This window comes from Candoia aspera, chromosome 2 (genome assembly GCF_035149785.1).
Source record: "Candoia aspera isolate rCanAsp1 chromosome 2, rCanAsp1.hap2, whole genome shotgun sequence".
In the NCBI taxonomy this organism is placed as follows: domain Eukaryota; kingdom Metazoa; phylum Chordata; class Lepidosauria; order Squamata; family Boidae; genus Candoia; species Candoia aspera.
The window spans coordinates 192,444,412-192,468,491 of NC_086154.1; the positions used below are offsets into that span (position 1 = coordinate 192,444,412).

Consider the following 24,080-nt stretch of genomic DNA (forward strand, 5'->3'; position numbering starts at 1 on the left):
TCATAGACTTAAAAAAACTCAGTACACCATAAGAATTATATTGTTCTTAAGACTAGGGTAGGAGTTTTCAAACTCTGGGGTATCAGCATCCCCAGACATGATAAATGGGTTTATACATTTCTTCCCTGCCCCACCCACCCCAGTCCCATGAATAAAGCGGATTTTATTGAGGTTAGGGTTGGGCAAGAAATAACTAATATCATTTACTTTTAATAATTGTTACTCTGTGTATCAAATAAAACCATGGTAGAAACTTACAATGCTATAAAAAAAAATCACTGGCAATAACAAAAAAAATCAAATTTCAAAGCATTTTTTTAATGAGACGAATGAAGTTACTTTCTTCTGCATTGTAACCAGAATACAAACTGTGTTCCTGCAGATGCGGTTACCATGTTTTCATATTTTTAAAAAAAGTCATCACTGACACACTCTTTATTATTACTTCTTGAGAAAGAAGTCAAATACAGGTAATGACTAACCCAGTGTTGATTTTTGAATAGGATGGAATGGAAGAATCTGTCTGATTTTATTATTTCCTCTCCCCCCACTCCTTTACTGAGAGCAATTATTTTCACTCACCAAATTCAGAAAAAAATAGAAAAAGTTCTCTTAAATTACAGTTAAAATGTTACAGCTTGCAATTGTCTTCGTCTCTCTCTCCCAGAATTACAGTATTTTTCCTTGGTACTGCTACCTGTAAATCCACCCCCCACCCCACCCCCGCTCTTGCTATTTCCTCTTCCTACAGCCTCACAATTCCCTCCTCCTTCCATTCCAAAGTAATTCCCTCTGCAGAGTGAGAATCAAGTCAGATAGTCAGAGGTTTGGAAGGGAATCCTGTGCCATCAAGGAATGATTATTCCTCCTTGACTGAAGGACAAGTATAATGAACAATGTAATAATCCCGCCTCCCCAAAGAACATTTAGACTTCACACTGGAGTCTAGAAACACCTCATTACTTTGCATTCAGCATCTCTACAGACACCTCATTGCTTTGCATTCAGCATCATTTTATAACAAAGCAGTAAGCCTGCTCCAGAGCACATGCGTTGAAGGTACTCTCTCACAACTTCGCATCTGTTGTCTTACAATCCCCTAAGGATTGTGACACTTATGACCCATACTTTGACAAGATCGTATCTTAAGCTACAATATTCACAGTAATTTATGGAGAAATTATGTGTATTTATTTTTATTTCCAATATACAATTTGAATAAAAATGAAGAAACTCAATGAAAACTTAATTCAAAGACAATCTGCATAAAGCATTCAGTTATACCTAATAGCAGTAAAGCTTCTCAACCATTATTCACTGACTATATACAACACTGTGTACTGTACCAGTTGAACATAAAAGAAATTTTAAACAGAAATCTCCTCTAAAATGTGTTTTGCAATATGGCATCAAAATATTTGTCATTTGTAATTCTTGTTCTATCTTACCTTGCATTTTACAACTATGCAAGCTACTGTCAATATCTTAAGTATTCAGCAGTATTACCGAGGAACATAACTAGTTTCAAAATTGCAATAACAGCTCACTTGAGATTTTATTACATTTGTAGCTATACAAAAAGGAAAGAACTACATAAATGAAAAAGAACCTAAAGAGCAAAATCAGACTTCTGCATTTATTAGATGTAAGTCTAATGTCTTTCAGATAAAATATTTGTAGGTGCCATAGTCAATCAAGTATTCATGGATTCCAAGATGAAAGCATTCATGCATAAAAGGAAATGTGATAATTATGATCGGCAGACAAGATAATGGAAAAAAAATCCTAGTCTTCCTGTAATTTTATGTATCAAGCACTGGCTTGACCTAGATAACCTGCAATGCTTCACCACATTTACTGCATTATTTTAGCATTTTAATTATTTAGGAAAATTCAATTAATTCAGTAAGCATCTGTTAAGCAGGTCCAACTTTGTTGCACCTCACAGCTTTTTTTTAGTTGCTGCAAATCTAGGCTACACTTTTAATATAAATATGTAATTAAGCTTAAAATCTATTCACTCTGCAAGTTTATTAACCTTTGCTGATTATGCAAATTGTAGCTGCAAGGCTGTTATGACATTTTCATAATTTAAAAAAAGCTTGTTTTTAAATTTTTATTGTAATCTTTGTGGCTGGAGACCACAGGATAAAAATCATGTATGTATCTCTTTCTCAAATTCTATCAGTAACAAAACAGAATTACCGAAAGAACAAAAATGAAAGATAAAAGAAATGATATAAATGGAAAATATAAACAGTTTAATTTAAATAATACAGATTGCTAAAATCGTAACTTTTCCAAACCAAGTGCTATTCCAATATGTTGGGCTACAAATCTCATCATCTACCCAAAAACTGCACATAAGCTTTTGTATAAAAAAGAGTGGAAACAGCAGTCACAAGGCCTTGCCTCTTAAGAATAAGAGATTATTAAACTGCTTTTTAAATATGAAAGATTTCTTTAAAAAAACAGCCCTACCTTGAGCAAGTCGTTCAAGTCGCTTTCCATGCTCTGGAGGAATAGCATACCTAAAATTTATACAAGGGGAAAATATGGATTAATTTAGAGTTACTGTTAACCTGTAAGATTTTTTAAAACAAAAACCGTATAGACCAAATTCTAACACAGAACACAAAACTATTTAGTTTTATATTTTAATGACATTCCTCTTTCTAAAATAAAATTTAAAGAGGCTAACTGTAAGAGGAATTTTTAAAATAATATTTATTTGATTTATAGTTATAAAATAGTGAACATACAAATAAAATCTGAACCAAAAACTCATAGAAAAGCAGCTGAAAGGTAAATAAAATACACTTAATCAGTTTCTATCATACAGATGTTAAAAGTAGGTGTTAGTGCAGTGGTACAACAAAAATCAAGAATGGACAGGAAAGTTTCCTAACATCAGCACCACTTCTGAAAAGGCCCTGCTGTTCATGCTCATCTGTCATATCTCATCTGGTAAAGAACTGCAGCTGGTGTCCAGAATGGATATATCTCAAAGTACCCAGGTCCCAAATTTTTATGGGCTCACGTGTAATCCAAATAAAATGTACGGAATGTGGTATACGCATGAGTGTAGTTTCATTTAAACCAAAGTAACTCAACTAAGTTTAACACAGGTTTACTGTTATTAAGTGTTCTGGAAAATCCTACAAACCAGATGCTAAATATTTTTATGCAATTTTTAAGTGGATTATTTTTGATCCAAATATGTGTGTGCTTACAACCATGCTGCATTTTTTTGCCACTTCTCAGGTCATATAAGATTATGCTATTCCTGAGTATATATTTACAGATGTTTTCATTACATGTAGAAATTAGTATATGTAGGTAACAGCAGCAGGGATAGGGAAGAAACCCAAGTTATCTTTTGTTATTCATACTCTTTTATTTTTGAAATACAGTTTACCAATAAACTGTAAAAATACCTTTTGTTTGCAAATATATTTAATGTGCATATTAATAAATATGTGTATATGTGCAAGTGCACAGGCACAGGCACAAACACATGCACAGGAAAAGATTTTTTAAACCTGTATTGTATTGCATTGTATTGTATGTGTACCTTCAAGTCAGTCTTGACTCTTGGCTACTGCCTGGACAAGTCCCTGAAGTTTTCTTGGCGAGATTTCTGAACTCGTTTGCCATTGCCTGCTTCCTAGGGTTCAGAGGGAGTGACTGGCCCAAGGTCACCCAGCTGGTTTTGTGCCTAAGACAGAACTAGAGCTCACAGTCTCCCGGTTTCTAGCCTGATGCCTTAACCACTACGCCAGATTGGCTCTCTTTTTAAACCTACTAGTATATAAACATAATACCAATGCAAGATTTTTTTAACTGAATGGTATGTGAACACACACTCATGAAAATAACATAAAATGCATTAAAGTATTTGCAAATTATGTACATTAAATATATTTGCAAACAAAAAGTATTTTTACAGAAGTGTGTATATACAAATATACAAAACATACAAAGTTGAGCATGAACTTTTTAAAAAGTTCTTGAAGAAGAACAGGAATCAGAAAAAAATGAATGTAAAAATAGCAAAAATTAGAAACTGAAATAAAAATTGACTTATTTGCCACTACATTTAGAATGCTTCTACCACAAGATAATGAAGAAAGAGTACTTTTATAGTGTTCATTTAAAAGCAAATGATACTGCAAAATTAGAGAATTACTGTTAATTGTATTTGTCATGTGATATGAAGTTCTGAAATTACTATACATTTTACTGTATAGGCTTACAATATTGGTATACTGATGTTGCTAGACACAAACTTTGGTCAGTTAAAATTATTTGATTAAATCTTGTCTAAGATGGTTTCATTTAGTTTCCAATGAAATCAGTCAGCTAATTTATTCCCCATTATTTCAGTGAAAACTAGCTGCATTTAACTCAGATCTAATCCACTGGGGAGAAAGACAACAGACTGAAATATAGAGAGATAGTAGTTGGGAAAAATGCTATATACTTCCCAGCATATCCTTCTGTACTTGTAATCACTCTCAATAAAAGCAAGTTTTACCTTATTAAAAAAGCCAGTAAGATTGGTTTACTTATGATGAGTTAGTTAGATTGGGCCCTACATTTCTTATGTAGCTTATTCATAAGTGTCTAGCTTATAAACTTATCTATTAATGTTACTTGTAAAAGTTGTTTGCATTTATTACTTTTAATACTTGAAGTTGTCCTCAGTTTAAGAAAGGAAGGTTTTAATAAGGAATGTCACTTTCACACATATGCATATACCTTGGTGAAATCATACATTTGTTAACTGTCAGTTACATTTGAAGATGAATACTGACCTCTTAGGCTATCTTTCTTTTTTTTAGAATTGTTCAAAACTACATATAGCCATTGAAAGGATAGTAAGTTATCCTATCAAGACTATGTGTAGTATTAAACAATTCTAGGTAACTGTAGGCAATGAATAAGATAATGAAACTGTCTTTTTTTCCTTGCTGTAGCTGGATCAGGAGCCTAACTGGTAGTAGATCATATCTAACTCCATTGATCAGTTGATGGCCATTTATTTGAACATCAGGCTTCTACTGTAGGTAGTCTCTGGCTCTCCAGGCCACACACAGAAGCAGACAAGGCAGACTAATCAAAACAGAAACAACAGCATTCCCAAAAACAATTAATAATCCCTCCAAGAAACTTCCAATCACTAACCAGCTACCCTGAGTTCAAATTTTACACAGACTACAATTTACTAAGAAACAAACACAATAAAAGGAGGGGAGGTCACATTATACAGTACATAAAAAATGATGACACCTATATCACAAATTCATGATGCCAAGGATGAAAACACTCCCAAAAGCATCTGGGGGACTATCAAGGCGAAAAGAAACAATAATGTCATTAGTGAGGGTGTGTATTACAGACCACCCTACAGGCAGAAAATATAGATAAAACCTTCACAAGATTAAAAGAGATGGGAGAAAAAGCCAAGCAATTTTTATGGAAATACAATATTGGAAGTGGGTGAAAAGAGATAAACAACCTTCCAACACAGTTAACTGAAATCAAAATAAAAATAATAAAGAAATTTGGGATGAGACTACAGAGAGAAAAAGCTGGAATATTTGTATGGGAATGATAACAATATGTTGAAGAATGGAATTGAAGAGATCTTCAAAGTGAGTGAAGTGAGATGTTTAAACAACAATAAATGGAGTAAGAATATAGGTGTGATGGGTTAGGGTTTGCAAATCCCATGGAGGATTTGCAAAGACAGAATGGTATGGGTTGGTATCATGAATAATTTGTGTAATTTTGCTGTTTTCTTCTCTTTTTTCTCATGCCTCAATACCTTTGGCTTACTATTTCTCACTCCTTTTCTGCACTTTGCGTAACATTGCTGACCTTGCTTCTTGTTTCCTTTTTCCATTTTTTACCCATCACTCTAACCCAAATCTTTGAAACAGAGTAAAGATTTCCAAACAAGTAACATGACTTGGCTCTGCAAATAACATATTCTTTATACTGCAACATTTTTCTTATTATATTCAATAACTCAGTAATGTATACTATAATTACTGTCTTTCTTAAAGATGCCAGAGACAACACTGGAAACTTTATTCATGCAATATACCTCCATAATTGTTCTTTTTAATTTTTTTTAAATACATATTTGAAAGTTTAAATACACTTCTTTCCTCACAAATCTCAGACTCTAGTTGACTTACAAATTGCTGACAAGATGTCTCTGTATTTGCTTTTAGCAATAGACTTAACATTACAGCTCTTCATATTTTTTAATCTTTCAAAACAAAGAAACACTTTGTATGTGTGCACGTGCGCACACTTTCTCTCTCTATATATATATACACACACACATATATATGCACTACACATACACATACACACACATTCATAAAAAAGTTAACTTGCCAGGATTTTGGTTCCCCAAAGTGGAGATAATTAATACTGTAGAGATCCATATCTTCAGTGTGCCATGCAAATGTTGTTTTCCACATTCCAAAATATAAATATGGAGTATTGACTCCCTCAATTGAGATTCCACACTCTTCTTCTACAACATCCAATATGGTATTGAGACGAGCTATATTCCATTCATTTACATCCTAAAAAACAGATATGAACAGAGTTGATCAATTAATCAAATATAAAACAAGCATAAAAGAGTAATACTTATGCATCACCTTGGAGATCTAGTTCTCCCTTTAGAAATAAGTAGCTATATCTAATTTGTCCATTGATTTTCTTAGGATATAAATCTAACCAGTGATTTCTAGATTATGGGAAAAAGGTGAATTGAAATGAATTTTTAAAATAATATATCTCCTAAGCAATAGTAGTTACTATTTAAAGCATTAATAAGAATTTATTTCACTAAAACCATGGTTCCCAGGCGACACAAACTACTAGCTCAAGATAGTTTTGGCCTAGGGGTACCATGAAAAAATTACTGAAACACTAAGAACACGGTGAACCAAGAAAGTCTGGGAACATTTGCACTAAAACATTGCCCAATACATTAAATTCAGTAAAAGGCCAAATGAATCAAATGTCTATGAGAACAATTGAAAACATTGCTAAAAAAAATAGTTTTGAAAATAATGGATCTGATGGCAATTATAGGGAAACCATGCAGGGCCACTGGTATCCCAAACCATTTGGTAAAAATACTGTATGTACGTATTTATTTTTATTTATTTATCAAACTTGATCACCGCCCATCTCCCCCACTTGGGGAGACTCTGGGCAGTTTACAATAAAACAAGAATGTATGCAAGTATGCAAGAAATATCCCAAAGCCACAATTATTCTAAGACCTTAAGCAGTAGATGGCTCATCACTTGACTGCTAAAATACCAATATTATTGAAAGGCATCAAAATGGATTCAAGATGAACAGGAATTCATGCCATGCATTGATACCAAACAACTGCTTCCTTATCATAGAGGATAAAAATTCTTCAGATCTCTCAAATTAGCAAAGCCGTTGAGCAGCTTAAGAAGAGAAACAGAGACAAAAGCCAAGGTCAAGCACCAGAAATCGAGTATTTTAAGTTAACCTCGGATCATAAGGAGAGTTGGACCATAAGGAAGGCTGAGCATGGAAGAATTGATGCTTTCAAACTGTGGTGCTGGAGAAGAATCTTAAGAGTCCCTTGGACTGCAAGGTGGTCAAATCAGTCAATCCTACAGGAAATCAACCCTGACTGCTCATTGGAAGGACAGATACTGAAGCTGAAGCTCAAATACTTTGGCCACCTAATGTGAAGAGAGGACTCATTGGAAAAGACCCTGATGCTAGGAAAGACTGAAGGCAAAAGGAGAAGGGGACGGCAGAGGATGAGACGGGTAGATAGCATCACCAATGCAATGAACATGAATTTGAGTAAACTCCGGGAGACAGTGGAGGACAGGAAGGCCTGGCATGCTATGGTCCATGGGGTCACAAAGAGTCGGACACGACTTAACGACTGAACAACAAACATCTGGATCAACACTAGATGGAAGGATTGGGTAGAAATATATATTTGTCTTTGCTGCCATCTAGTGGCCATCCAGATTTGGATAGCCCACAGCTGGTAGCCCTAATTTTGAGCCAAGTCAGTATGTGAAGACATCCAAGCGCACAAGTAAAGGCTGAACAACTTGAGAGTACTTACTGGCTTTTAGATAAAGATTTCATGGAACATATTAATTTCTGAGCAAATCCTCACTAGTGAAAAGAATTCTTGATGCATTAACTAGTTGCTAAAGACAAATGTTGCATATAATGCTACTCCTTCTCCTCTTCTGATATGAAGGGTTCCAGCTAGAATACTTTCCTCAGAACACAGAGCAAACCACAAATAATTTTTGCGCTAAAGAATCTGGAAAATGTCAATGATATCAAAATATACATTAATAGAGATCCAAAGTGCCTCAGCTACTACATAAAAAAACCTATTATTTATATTATTTTTTCAAGGTTAACTTTTTGCTTTAAAGATGTACTTCACAATACTTGTTCGTCATTCACCCAAAACTCTTAAAGTGGTTTCCATACCAAAAGTGGAAAGTTCAGTTGTAGTAGACAGAAAGCAATGCCATTCCGTCAGCTCTATTAAAAGACTAGCTGACAACTCTATCTGAAATGTTTCCACTTCAGGTTTTCACTATAAGCATTGTTTTCTTTGAATATCTGATATATATTTCTTATTTTTCTGACCTTTTTATTTCTTGTGTTACATTACTGACATTGTAAACCAGCACACGGGAATGTATTAATATTTTATTCTTCATATATATATATAAGCCAATCAGGAATTATTTTTGACTGAAGAGTGCATAAAAATGCTTTAAATAAAAACAGCGTAAATATATTTAATTGCAAAGTTATAATTACAAAGTTCTATCACCTGTTACTTAAGCAGGGCCTTGAGTTGTCTGTCTCACTAGGCAAAGAGTAGCAATAATTCTTACGTAAATCTACTCTGGCACTCCTTTCATGGCCAAGACAGTGTTTGCTCATATTATTTTCTATAAGCAATCACTGCTCTATGATCACATAGTAATGACTACAGCACAGAATTAGCTACAGTTATAGTATAATCAAGTGTAGTGCATATTGTATACTATTGCAATTATAGAAATGTAGAAGGAATGTGAAATATGTGTGTTTTATTTTTTGCATTTATGACTAGGCCACAAGCCATAAACCTCAAATAAAATGCTGCCCCTGCATGAGAAGCAGGAGGTCATTCAGGCTATTGAATGTTTTTTTTAAAGCCATCTTCTAAATATATATGCACCTGCAGAGATAGGCAAGAGCACAAGCTTTAAAACAAAAATGCCTGTATGGTATTAAAATCCACACTATTTTGTACATGCTTACTAAAAATCAGGGGCAAAGAAAGAACAGCAGAGATCAACCACTCCCATTGTCAAAGATTGTTTCCCATTAATAAATATTTATACTAGGCTGACCCAGTTGGGCATAAGGTAGAGTTTGCAGGCACTAACAACATACTGCAGCAAAAAATCCCTGGATGCCAAAACTAAAGTTGTCATATTTACCAAAAGAGGTAGTAATTGTAAGCATAATTGGAAGAAAACAATTATCAGTACTGAATAAGTAAATGTCTTCAAATATTTAGAAGCCATTTTGTAATCTTCCCTAATATGGAAGAACCAGACAAAAGATGTCCAATGCTACAGCCTGATTTGCTAGCTGCAGCGACAATAACTTTTTCCCTCCAGCAGTAAAACTCTTTAAGCCCAAGTTATTGAGCCTGTTGCTTTATGGCACACAGCCTTATGTGTATGTATGGTCTTAAGAGCTTCAGAAGCAATCCAGAATAAATTTATAAGAACTATCTTTTATGTCTCCTGTTGTATGTCAAATGCTCTCTTGTGTCTAGTAGCTGGTCTTTCTTTTATAGAGACACGTTTGAGAATCTGTCAGCTAAGATATTGGTTAAAATTAAACTGTATGGAAGACTGTCTTGACCCTCTAACTTTTACTGACAAGGTTGTTTTCCGCTAGAAGAAAAGCATAACCAAGTTGAAAAGATCATAAAGACTCTTATGCCATATCACACCATTGATTTACATAGCCAATTCTACTGACCACAATTGGAGATGCTGTGGATTGAAATGGTGATTTTTTTTTTTGCATAGAATGAATGTGATATCACTGAGGTACAGTCCTTTCCAATATGTTTTGCAATGTCTATTCAATAAAAATGTAAAACAAAGACGTTTAAGTTTAAATAACTTATTAGTCCACAACCATTTTAATCACAAAGAGTTTATTAGTTCCAGAGGTTGCAGTTTGCCTTACAGAATTCAAAGCCTTACAGCATAATACTAAACACCAGAGTTAAGTGCATATATTCTGGCCACAATTTTTTTTAAATGGAAGCCTCATAGAATAATAGTCTTCACATACCGTGGAAAGTGTAACTTCCATTAGGGTACCTACATTGCTTTTATTCTTGATAACACAATTCACATATGGTTTCATGTGAGTTCCATGAACTCACCATGAACTCTTTCCTTCCATACCATGAACTCTTTCCTACCATTGCCTCATTTCTAAACAGGTTGTATTTCATCCATCCTTGCTGAATATATGAAAATCCCTAATGTGAATAAATATGAGAGATCACGAATCTAAATTTAGAAGAGATTTCAGTAATAACACATAATACTCATGAAATCTATCCTTGTGCAAGGTTACCATCTGGTGGCTGATAAAGAAATAGACCAGTGCAAAGTGCTTTTCAGATTAGAATATCCCAAAATGTACAGGCGTCAGGACATACTTTGTTACTCAGCTTGGAAGGAACTGCCTATTTACACCATCAATCTACTCCTTTTCCGTTTCCATATGGCTACATTTACCGGAGAAGTGTGACACTTCTGCTAGACATCCACAGAGTCCTGCTGATAATGTAATATCACTTTCCTGTATGCTTTCCATTTTTCCTTCTTCTCATTACTTTTATCTGCCAACTTTTTAACCCAATTTCTCATTATCATTCCATCTCTTTAACTGCTATAATATCAGTAATAGAAGATCATGGAAAACCACATTTGAAAAATATTGCCAAGAAAACTGCACAGAGTTGTCCATGAAGTCAGCAGCAGTCATGACTGACTTGAAGGCAGAAAGAAAATACGTTAGAGATATCTGCCACTTATGCAACATACAGATGATTACTGAGATATGAAATCACATGGAAACAATTATATAGACTATTCCTTTCAAAGAAAACATAATAATGTCTAAGACCCATTAGAGCTTTAATGTTGCCAGATATTGCTAAATAACTTTTTCACCATAAATTTGTGGTTATCATCTCATTTGCATTAAAAACTTCCAAATGCAGATACAGGCTATAAGCTCATCTCATAAAATATACCTGCACTCAAAAGAAATGGGCCATAGCTATATTCAATTTATGTTTCTTATTTGTAGTGAAAATGATATAATATCAGATAGCTTAGGAGGATACAAATAGTATGCCTACTTCATTATATATGCTTCCATTAATATCTGCTCCATAGATCGGTGCCACAAAAGTTAAATTTTTCCAGTATTTACGTTCTAAATCTTCAAAATCTAAATGTCTTGGAGTACAATATCTGTAAAAATAAAAGTGAAAAAGAAAGTCAATAGTTACAAAGGGCTAGTATGTATACATTATATAAATAGTTTACATTACTTGTATAACTAAGGAAACATTTAAATAAACCTTAGGTTAACAAAGAACACTATCTGTGTGTATTTTGTCTATGCGCATACATATATGTGTCCGCCTATTAATCTTCTTGAAAAATTGAAATATTTAGTTTAGTAGTCCTAGTGGTCCTTAGGGATGAAAAAGCTACCCACTCCTGTATTGGATTTTCATTTCATCTTTTCCTTTAGTTTTATGCAATCTTTGAAAAAGAATTGTTTGTTGTTAATTTTATAAGCAACTCTTAGCAATAAAATGCATTTGAAACAAGGTGTATAACATCAAAATAAATAAACTTTTATTAGCTTGGAGATTGAGTTACTTCTTGTGGAAAGTTGATACCATCTGATAGAACAAGACTCAAAAATATTTCAATTTTTCAAGAAGATTAATAGGCAGACACATATATGTATGCACATAGACAAAATACACACAGATAGTACTTTACAGGACTGTGACTTTCAAAGATGGATTTTACAATGGCCCCACAGAAGTAGTGGCCACACGGGCCAGAGTTTGCAAGGCGGGGGTCAGCCAGGCACTTCCCGTACTGCCAGGCGGCTGGAGTTTCCCGCCGGTTCCTTTATTTCTCCCTCTGACTGAAAAAAAGTACTATTAGTCTGCTGTTCCATCTTCCTTATACAGAAATGTTCAGTTGATTATTTATTTACCTTAGGAGAACGCAAGTAATTTACCATCTATGATCACAGCCTATATGTCTGCCATTTAAGGGCAGTGAGTACATTTCCAACATGCAATGATACATATGCCTTCCCCTCAATTCTAATTGGTACTGCTAGTTACAGATCAAGAGGCCAAAGGGTGGTTTTATAGCTGCAAGAACCTTGTCCACATGCTCAGAATATCACAACAACTGAAATGTATTTCATGAAAATGCACAGATGGTACACTGGACATCAGTAAAGAGGAGATTGATTTTCGTTTTGAAGCACTCCACAGAATTGTTGTAATAGGCAACTGAAGACTTAGATACCTCAGTCGTCAAACCACATAAACTCCATGGAAATACTGTATGTTCAGTTGCCATCATGCCAAATCCTCCAAATTTATCATCTAGTCTTGATCCAACCTGTTTCACTACCACAATTCCTTTAAGTAACAGAATATACTTACTCCTATTTATCTAATAGGAGTAAGAATTCTTTTCAAGGCATCACTGAAATCATCCGTATTTCAGGTAATTAAACTAGTTTTATTTTTCCTGAAAATTTGTTACAGTACTCAGAGATTTAAAATCTTTAGAAAGCTATCTAAAATTACTACTGGCAAGGGTTTTCAAAGTGGGGATCACAATGCAGTGGAAGTGCAAATTAGAGAGAAGTCACACTCACTCCCATTCTGCCTGAATACACATAGTATTCAGCCAACTGCTAGTACTGGACTGGCTGGGCACTGGATACAAATGCCATGGCTCTCCTTTGATGGTGTTTGTGCAGATCTTTCAAACCATCCAGACAGCCAGAGGGCCATCCAAGGTGACCTGGCCAGGATCAAGATGTTCTTGCCTAGTCTCACTTTCCCCCTATTCCAAGGGTAGTCACATGCTTCCCTTGGAATAGGCTAAGCTGTGCCAATAACAGGCTAAGCTATATTCATGAAAGGACTCAGAAAGTGCACTGGCAGATCTCCACTGGCAAATCTCCAAGTACAGCATCTCTCCACTTAAAAAAAGAAGATGGTTGCACACATCTCTCTTGGATTAGAGCCTTCTAGCTGGGGCCCCTTCTTCAATGATCAATTATATTCAGGAACTGCATTTGGAAAAGAGAGACCACTTGCTTACTAAGAAGGAAGCCCAAGCAGTGGGAGACAGACTTCCAAAGAAATGCATGTTCATGTGAAGAACAGTGCAATCTTGCTGCTAGGTTAACAGCAAACCTTCTCAAAAGGAAACCAATATCATCAGTTAATCCTTTATTAGGGTTAATAAAAGTGTCCCTAGGATTCTGGCCTAAGTGGAGTGTTACAAAAATAAGGAAGCTTACTCCAACCATGCAAGTGAGAAAATACGCACCAATCAGAGAGAGTACAAGTGGGTCATTGCAGGGTAAATGGGGGTAAATGGCAATCTTGGAGGATCATGATCTGAGGCAGTGAAAGGGAAAGGGAGTAGAAGGTGAGATCTCTTTAGGGGTGCAAGGAGGGAGGGAGAGCATAGTTCAGTCAGAACTTTCCAATAGGTAGAAGAAGCCTCTGTGCTTATGCAGAAATAAGGAAAGCAGCTTCCAAAAATGGCCAAAGATCCAGAGCAATCAACATAACTTCCGGTGCTTCTTCCTGATGGACATTTTGATGGATCCTGGTGCTGAACCTGCACACCCACCACAGGCAGCCTGTCTGCTGTGCCTCTTCTACTTCTTGTAGAAACAAAGGAAGGCCAGTGTGCCTGGCATGCCTGGACTGGGTATACAGGTTCAGCCCCAGAACGCAGCAAGATGCCCTCTTGGAAGAAGCACAAGAAATTGTTTAGTTGCCTTTGGAAAAATGGGAAGCTGAGATTAGGTAACAGCACTTCAATCCTGGTTGAGTCATCTTGGGCAACATTTGGGAGCAGGCTCAGGTTATTACAAGAGCTACTGCAGTGAGCACAAAGGCCATCAAGGAAGGGCCCTGGCACCACAAGCAAATTCTTCTTTGGGTGTGAAAGCTTGGCTTATACAAACACAGGACCACTGACAGACCTCATTTCCACTCTGCTTAGACAAGCCAACAGTTTTATTCATAGGAGAAGGCCGCATAAATTTATTATTTTAGGGAGTCATGGCACCACAACATTTGAGAACCCCTCACATATTATTCTGAAAACAAGCAGTGCTACCTTGAGAAAATAGCTTTATGCCACTGGGATAAAATGCAAAAAGAAAGAAGAAAAAATACTGAAATAATGCAAGGAATCTATCTGTTAACAATCATATACTGAGTAGAAAGACAAATAAATATTCCATCTCACATTCCTTCTTATTGCAAAGTGTCATTCCTAGTAAACTTTCTCTTATTGTGAATAAGCTGCTTAGATAAATAAGCAGTAAACCTCTATTAATTTATTCTTCCTAACTGAGAAGCTTACTAATCATAAAGAACAATAAAGTCATTTATTCTGAGTGTAAAGGGTAAAGGGTCTGAATGCACCAGAGGACAGATATACAGATCACAAACAGAATATCTCTTTTCAACCAAGCGCCCTGTTTTGCCTTTATGGAGGGGTTGCCCTTCATAAGATAGATGAGGCCAGGATAGGAGAAAAAAATAAACCTGACTGAATTTAAATGTAATTAACAAATGGGGTTAATTAAATATAATGTAAATACTGCAGATTGTGCAACTTTATATAACAAAGTTATGGGATGAATATACCTACTTGTCACTATTAGCAAGTAGCCTAAATTCTCTCACAGTCATTGGCTTTTTTTGAATGTCATATTGAGTGAAGAGACCTGATTGACCAGTAACCATCTGTTGAATCGGAGCTGGAATCATCAGATCATCAATATCATCATAATTTTTCCTTGGCTTCCATTCCTTAGGAGGAATTACCTAGAAATTTAAAAGAAGATAAATTTAGTTTTAAACAATGAAGAGCAAATGTTACACTGAGAAAGTCCATATGAGTAAATCTAGGAAGATCACCTCAAAGTGTTTATGTAAGGATGGATTATATCCCCATAATATTAATATTAAACAAGTAGTTAGTATAGCAATACTTGTGAAGAGTTTATTATACACTAAATCATGTTTATTATACACTGAATCATGTTTAGGCACATACTGTTTCTGTTTTTAAAGTTGCACTTCTGTTTTAATTTTAATTTTAAAAGAAACAACTATTGCCTGAAACAATGGTTTGAATAACCTAGACTGCTCGTTGGGGAATCTAAATGGCAGTTCCCAGAGAGTCATTTCAGGAGGATAATGCTGAAAAAAAATGGCACCCTTCCATCAAGTTCCCTACAGACATTAAAATATATAATCAATCCATTATAGTATGTCATTGCATTCTGCATTGTATCAGTATCACTTATATCAGTACCTCATTCTATGGAGCAGGAGTAAAACTTGTGTGTCACAAAGAATCAAGAATGAACTCAATATGAGAATATTGCTTTTTGAAACAGCATCACTTGTCTGTTTACAGGTATGTTTATACCCCATCTGTAAGATTTTATGTGGGTTCCAATCTGGTGATTCAAAAAACAGAGCACACAGCAACAAATGTTTCTAAATATATTTATCAGGGAACCAAGTAGATTTGTTGTTTTTGTTTCTTCTGCAGCAGCTTGAAATGGATCCCATTATAGATGCCCAATAGGCAAGAAACTCAGTATAGGTGCCAGTTATTCATTACTGCAGTAAAATGAATACTAAATTGGCTGGATGCCAGTTGATTTGATGATTGGGGGCTCTGGGGGCCTGGATGGGGAACAACTCGAGAGTGGCCTTACTCTGGACTTGGTTTTCTTGTTGGAACAGTGGCAATGTGATCTGAGGGGAGATTTAGATCTGTCCCCATTCTCATGGTCAGACCACACCCTGGTGGCCTTGAGATTCTCTTGTGCTACCCCACTCTGCAGGGAGGCTGGACCCATTTGACTGGTCCACCCCTGGCAACTGATGAACCTGGTAGGGGATCTGCTGCACAGTCCAGCCAAGCAACCTGGAATGGGGAGGTGGCCGGGGCCTTGGACAGCATCACACCTGTGCGGCCTCTCTTGCCCCACTCTACCCAACACTCCCTGTGGTTTATGGAGGAGTTACGGGTTTTGAAGAGGGTTAAGAGACACCTAGAGCACTGCTGGAAGAAGACAAAGACTGAATCTGACCGAACATAAGCTAGTGCTATTAGGGCCTACCTTGTGGCAGTAAGAGTGGCGAAACGTCAATATTTCTCTGCTCTTATTGCATCCGCAGAATGCCACCCAATGGCCCTGTTTAAAATTACTCTATTCTTTTAGGAAAGCAGGGTTCAGTCACCCACTTACAGGGCCATGCAGAGGAGTTTTCTGAGCATCTACAGGATAACCGCCCAGAGTCCCCTTTTCGGGAGAGATGGGTGGTGATAGAAATTTGAAAAATAAATAAAATTGCTCAGATTCGTTCTAAGTTGGAATCTAAGCATGGGGCAGTCTGAGGAGATGCCAAGGGAACATACTTACCCTGTTATCTGGGAATAGTTTGACCCTGTTGGGCCTGAGGAAGTGGGCAGGATCCTCCAGACTGTAAATGCCACATGCCATCAAGACCCATGCCCCTCCTGGCTGGTGAAGGCAGCCCAGGAGGTGACATGTGGTTGGGTCCAGGCAATGATTAATGCATCCTTGAGAGAGAGAGTGGTTCCGGCTGCCTTTAAGGAAGTGCTGGTACATCCCCTCCTCAAGAAACCATCACTGGACCCTACTTTGTTGGACAATTTCTGTCCTGTCTCCCACCTTCCCTTCTTGGGGAAGGTGGTTGAGAAAATGGTGGTGTTACAACTCCAGAGGATTCTGGATGAAACAGATTATCTAGACCTCTTTCAGTCAGGTTTCAGGCCCAGATATAGGACAGAGACAGCATTGGTTGCGCTTATGGATGATCTCTGGTGGGAGCAGGATGGAGGGAGCGCATCCATCCTGGCTCTTCTTGACCTCTCGGCGGCTTTCGATACCATCAACCATGGTATCCTTTTGGGGTGGCTCAGGGAGTTGGGGGGGTGGCATGGTTTTACGCTGGTTCACCTCCTTCCTCCAGGGCCAGTCCCAATTGGTGTTGATAGGAAATGAGAGATCCAACCCTTGACCTCTTCTGTGTGGGGTGCTGCAGGGTTTGGTTCTCTCTCCTCTCCTATTTAACATCTACATGAAACCACTGGGTGAGATCATCCATCACCAAGAGATGAGGTATCATCAATATGCTGATGATACCCAATTATACATCTTGTCCGAGCAGTGGCAATGTTATCTGAGGGGAGATTTAAATCTCCCATCAGAGATAGTTGTACACCCCTGCTCAGTTTGGGAGTTTTTCTAGACTCACAGCTCCTTCCTGAGGAACAAGTGGCATCTATGGCTAGAAAGGCTTTTGAGCAACTACACTTTATGTGCTAATTATGACCTTTCCTGGATCAAGATGCCCTGCTCACAGTCACTCATGCCCTAGTCACCTCCTATTTCAACTACTTTAATATGTTGTACATGGGACTGTCCTTGAATAACTGTGAGGTTTGAGCCTGCTTCTGACTCAGAAAATGAAACTCACCCGGAGTCAGAAGGGGAAAACAAAATTTATCAGGAAGGACTTGGAGAATTAAAACACAGAAGTGACTCAGCAGAGCGGGAGAAATCAGAGACGCTGATTGGTCAAACTTCAGAGGGAGAATTAAATCTTCCAATCAGTGCTCAAGAAAGACGAGCACAGAAGCGCACAAATCAAAAGGCAGCTCGATTGGTTGCAGGTGAGAAAAGGCATGGAAAGGATTGCTTAAAAAGGCACGCACGCGAAGAGCAAGCTGCTGGAGACAACCAATCCTTCGAGCTCGCAGCACCTGCAGAAGAGTCCTTGTACCAGTTGGAAGCCTTGCCTGTAGCCAGCGTGGAACCAGAGCCAATGCCTTCTGTTGTTGCAGACCTGCTTCCTGCACCAGCCGCTCCAGTCGAGTCTCTCCTTGCCGCTGCTGAGCACAGTCTCGCCTGCAGTTCCAAGCCTTGTCTCGTCACTCCAGCACAATTCAGTCTTGCCTCCAGTTCCAAGCCTCGTCGGGACGCTCCAATCCAGTCCAGCCTTGTCTTCAGATCTAAGCCTTGCCTCAACGTTCTAGCCCAGTCCAGCCTCATCTCCAGATCCGAGCCTTGCCTAGACACTCCAGTCCAGTGCAGCCTTGCCTCCAGAGCCTAGCTTTGCCTAGATACTCCAGCCCAGCCTTGTCTAGCCTCTGTATAGCAGCCTGGTCCAACATGTGTTCCAGGGCATAAATCTATGTGTCAAGCCTCTCCTTTGCCATGCACTCTAGCTCCTTCAAGTCTTGCAGCTTCAATCAGAGAATTAGCTTGAGTTCTGCCTCACTGTCTTGCCACAGTCTGACCCTGCAGTGTTGCCTGAGTGTCCTTTGCAGCCCGGGTGGACTTGATTGAATTACTTCGTCTAATCTATTACAAAGACTTTTGCTATTGTAAATAGTTAATTCAATAAAGAATTTTATCAGTAATTCTGCCTGGCCGTCTCATAGTCTGAACAGGACAATAACATCTACAAGCTATAACTGATGCAGAATGCAGTGACCTAGGCAGTGTTAGGTGTATCTCAATATACTCAGGTGACTCTGCTGCTTTGAGAGTTGCATTTAGTTCCAGTTGGATTCTGGGTAAAATTCAAGGTTCTAGTTATCCCTATATGGCTTCAAACATGGATATCTGAGGAACCATCATCTCCTGTATTCATCTGCCTGTCCAAACAGTTCAAATAGAGTCAACTCCCTCCAAGTCCCATCTCTATGCGACTGTCACCTAATGGATGTACTTAGTGACCGCCCTCACTCTTTGGAACTACCTCATAATGGGAATTAAATCAGCCTCAACCTTCCTAGGCCTCAAAAAAGTTTTGAAGACCTACCTGTTCTGTCTTACACATGTACTCTTTAATTGGAAGGTGGGGTCACTGAGGTGTTATATCTATATTTGCTGGTACTTATTTATTTTTATGCTTGTATGTATTTGGGATTTTCTGGGATATTTTAGATCTTTACATGGTTAGCCACCTAAAGCCTATGGGACTGGGCAGCACAGAAGTAATATAAATGAATAAATAATAAACATAAATTATTAATGTATTGTTTTCTAGTCTTGATATGAAAAAGTTTTATTGTTTAATTATAACCATCAGTTCTGAGGGCATGTATCTCATTTTGAATGGCCAGGTATAGACAAGGACTGGAGATCTCAAGCCTTCTGGTATTAGGTGACTTAAAAATTCATGCTGAAGCCACTCTAAACAGATGCAGCTAATGATTCTGTGGCCTTCATAAGCTTCAGACAGGTTGCTTCAGAGCCTACCTATGAGGCAGATCATATCCTCTAATTGGTTTTTTACTTGAGATATGGTCTATATATGAGGCCCCAGAAGTAACATCCTTGCCACGGGACCAGCATCTGTGATGACTAGACTGTTATAACATACTCCCATCTGCAGGGACCATATTACATTAGCCCACCTCAGGGACTAATGGATCTTCATGGATTTCAGACAACTCTAGGCAATGTTTTCTCAAACTTGGCAGCTTTGATACATGAAATACCAATATCTCATAAGAGCTTATTATAGTGTCTCCTTGCTCCAAGTTGCAATATATGCAGCATCATGATATACAATGCAGCTGCAGACAATGTAGCAAACAGAAAGATGACATACTGTAGGTCCAAGAAAAACTCCAGTCAAGTATAATGGAAACATCATCATAAGACCTATGCTACAGCAATCACAGAATACAACAGGATATGGAGTATATCCAAGAAGCTCTTTAGGGTTGTTGGTTATGTTTAATAGTTCTGACAAAGTTCAGATTCCATTTGTTTTCCATTCTGAACAGTTTGGCAATTCTTCATATTACCTTGATTCATATTGGGCTTGCAACTACTTTAAGCAGTACTGTGCTAAGGTGTCCACTACCCTGTCTAATAACATTTGTTTCAGTCATTTTTACAGCCTGTCTCCTGAAAAAGGTGATAAGATTCTTAGATATGTTTATGCTATTATCTATGATTCCATCCTCCAAATGTTCAGACAGATTAATACTTCCTTCTTGCAGGCTGTTTCCCATCACCTTAAATGAGGCATTGATGAGGTCCTGATTTCAGAAATCATCTTTGCATCCAACCAATTTGAACAAGCATCAGCCAGTGTCCAATATTCCATATTTAGTCAAGCTGATGGAGAAGAAACTAGCACTGTAGCTCCAGAAGCTCTTATATGAAATGGCTTGGCTTGATCCTTTCCAGTCTGGGTTTAGATCCAGATAGGACATGATGACTGTCTTGGTCACACAGATAGATGATCTATACTGGGACAGAAACAGGGGAATGCAAAGCTGTTGACACTCCTGAATCTCATTGTATCTTGCTGGAGAGCTTGGAAAAGCTGGGGTTCGAAAGCTCTGCTTTGTAATGCTTCTATTCATATTTCTCCAAGAGCTAACAGTAAATAGTACCAAGAAATTTCTGCTTGACTCCAAGAAAATTATCTATGTCAGAACCAAGCTTGCCTCTGACTCAGAATTAGTTTCACTTTCTGAGTCAGAGGAGGAATTGGAAACTTACTGGGCTGGAATCAGAGAAACAAAACTCCAGCATGACTCAGCAGAGCCGGAAGAAGTTGCAATGCTGATTGGGTGAGATCCGGAGGAGGAATTGAACGCGCCAATCAGTGCACGCCAGAGATGGGCTGAAAAACATGCGAAGGAGAAGGCAGCCTGACTGGCTACAGGAGACTCCAAGTGCACCAAAGATCGGGATAAAAGACAGCCATGCTGAGAGCGAGCTGCCAGAGAAAACCGATCCTCTAAGCCTGCAGCTTCGGGAGAAGAGTTCTTACCAGTGTCGGAGTCAGCGTCTGTGGCTGAAGAGGAACCAGCATTCAAGCTCCACTCCGAAGACAAATTGAATCCTGCATCTGCTGCCAGTGAGGAAACAGCATCAGCCGTGCTCAGCAGTCTTTGCCTTGCTTCCAGCAGTGAAACTCTGCAATCTCCTCAGCAGCATGGGCAAGCCTTGACGTTCCAGCGCCACCATTTGCCTTCAGTCCTGCAAACCTGAGCTTCGCGTGCTCCGTTGTGTTCAGGAATTTCACACCTATCATGTTCAGGATCTGATTGCCAGCCTAGTCCGGGGCTTCCAGCCAAGTCCAGCCTAATTCCAAGTTCCAAGCCTTGCTCCAAGTCTCCAGTTCAGAGAATCCAGCCTAGTCCAGGTCTTCCAGCTGAGTCCAGCCTAGTTCCAATTTCCCAGCCTTGCTCCAAGACTCCAGTCCAGAGAATCCAGTATAGTTCAGGGATTTCAGCCAAATCCAGCCTTGCTCCAGTTCCAGATCAAGTCTTCAGCCCAGAATACCCAGCCTAGTCTAGAACCCCCAGCCGAGTCTAACCTTGCTCTGAGTTCCTGCTCCAAGTCTTCAGTACATTCCTGTCTGTTGTTCATAGTCCTGATCCCAGATCCAGTGAGCCAGAGATTCAGTGTCAGTGTCGTTCCAGTACTGTTCCAGTTCGAGAACTGTTGCCTCCAGCCTTCGTGTTCCAGTTGGATCTAGTTGGACCAGCTGGGCTTGTTTAACCCAGTCCCGCATATCAAGGATTTACTTGTGTAAATTGTTGTTTATTCATTTAGTCACTTCTGACTCTTCGTGACTTCATGGACCAGCCCACACCAGAGCTTCCTGTCGGTCGTCAACACCCCCAGCTCCCCCAGGGACGAGTCCGTCACCTCTAGAATATCAACTTGTGTAAATAGTTATTAATAAAGAATATTATTTGAGAACCTGTCTGGTGCTTAGTCTGAACAGGACAATCTAAGTGTCCTGAAAAACTCAATCTTATACCTATATTCAGCTACTAAGAAAAAGATAACAGCTACACTTTCTTGTGATCTTGGGATTAGATCTCAGCAGAACCTTTGAGTATTTCCAAGATGTAAAGGAATGATATGGGGAAAAAGCTGAAACTAAATATGAACAAGATGGAATCGATACCAATTCCAGGAGCCGTTTGGAACTGGTTGCATTCCTTCTTAAGGATCAGACTTATTACCTGGGCTTTTTATGGATCCAACACTTATGCTAGACAACCACATAATACTGGTTGGATTATTCTAATGCACTGCCACTAGGCCTAACACAGTAACAAGATTTTGGTAGCAGGCTATTGTGCTAAAAAACATTACTACGGCCAGGTACTGTAAGTATAGTATTAAATAAACATTTAGCAGAAGCTTTTAAGAAGGAAATAATGTAGTATTATTCATTGTTTCCCCATCGACAATATTTAAAAAAAATACCTTTGCTAATCCAGCACGATGAGCACCTTTTGATTCCATATACACCAAATACTTGTTAAAATCCTTGAATTCATCCATTGTCGGTTGAAATGTCATAATTTTACAGCTTGGATTTGGAGGTGAGTCCAATGATTGAGCAGCCATGGCTGCTCAGCGTTACACCTGCTAGTAAGGAAATATATATTGACTATTATAGCTTTACAGTATTTGAACAAGACATATTATGAATGGCTTTTATCTAAATTTAAACTTACATGCTTAAAGTTTCTGTTTTTATACCGATTGCTTCAAGATAACATGAAGAGGCCATTAAAACCAAAACAGACACTAAAAGAGAACAGAGGTTAACGGCCTGAAAGTCTAAAAACTTAATCACCACTAATTCCATGATTTTGCATCTAGGCCTTCAATACGGTCCAATTATACATGGAATTGTATTTATCTAAGATTTAATACAGTAGACTCTCAGTTAACTGGAACTCAAGCAACCAGCACTCTCAAGCAACCGGCACAAAAATTGAACCAGAAAAAAACCAGAACTCTCAAGCAACCAGAAAAACAATCTGTATCTCTCTGCTGCCATCTAGTGGGTATTAGGGTTTAATAGTAACTCTCAAGCAACCCGAAACTACATTTATCTGGCATCTACCAATCCCCATGGGTGCCGGTTAACTGAGAGTCTACTGTAGTCTCCATGTCACTTCTGCGGACTTTGGTACTTAATTTATATGTGTGTAGCAATCACTTTGGGACATAAATACAGACATTCAGTAAGCCAGTCTAAAGAAAATGTTAGATCACATCCAGTTCAAACCACTATTTGATGTAGAATTTTACATTTCAAATGGGGCAGGATAACAGAAATATGCACAAGTTTCCTATTTCCTGTAGTAGTTGAAAGGTACATCTATACTTGGGGGTTGGAGGATGGTATGGAAAAAATAAGAAGTTCTGAAAATTATTCCACAATGGCTATAACATCTACAGAATTTTCCTGTGAACTTATCTGACTGTATTCTATAGAATATTTTTAAAAGCTTTCCACATAGTCTTGCCATATTTTTTGGAGAGAGGGGGTTAAGAGACACATCATTTCACATACAAATTGAAGTAACAAACAAATCTGAAACTAATTTTTATAGAATTCCTGTGGTTAAGAAGCGAAAGTATTTTAAAAATCTGTATATTAAGCAAGGAAGATGAAGGAGGAGATAATTTTTACCTGCCAATTCTACACTTTCCTTCTATTTCAACTCAGTTTTCTTCTGCCTATGGATGAGGGAAGGGATGAAGGGGAAAAAAAGAGAAATAAATCATTTGTATTACTGCAT

General features: G+C 38.0%; 1 protein-coding gene across 2 annotated transcripts in view; it reads right to left on the minus strand.

Moving 5' to 3' along the window:
• Positions 1-24,080, minus strand: part of KDM4C (lysine demethylase 4C) — a 239,934-nt gene that overhangs the window by 196,554 nt on the left and 19,300 nt on the right. For both annotated transcript variants that reach the window (XM_063295063.1, XM_063295064.1), the window contains 6 exons: positions 23,972-24,018; positions 22,750-22,914; positions 15,099-15,274; positions 11,510-11,624; positions 6,412-6,605; positions 2,482-2,531 (listed from right to left, as the gene is read on the minus strand). In XM_063295063.1, the coding sequence (XP_063151133.1) occupies positions 2,482-2,531; positions 6,412-6,605; positions 11,510-11,624; positions 15,099-15,274; positions 22,750-22,893 (679 nt within the window). In that variant the 5' untranslated portion in view covers positions 22,894-22,914; positions 23,972-24,018. The remainder of the gene's footprint in view (positions 1-2,481; positions 2,532-6,411; positions 6,606-11,509; positions 11,625-15,098; positions 15,275-22,749; positions 22,915-23,971; positions 24,019-24,080) is intronic.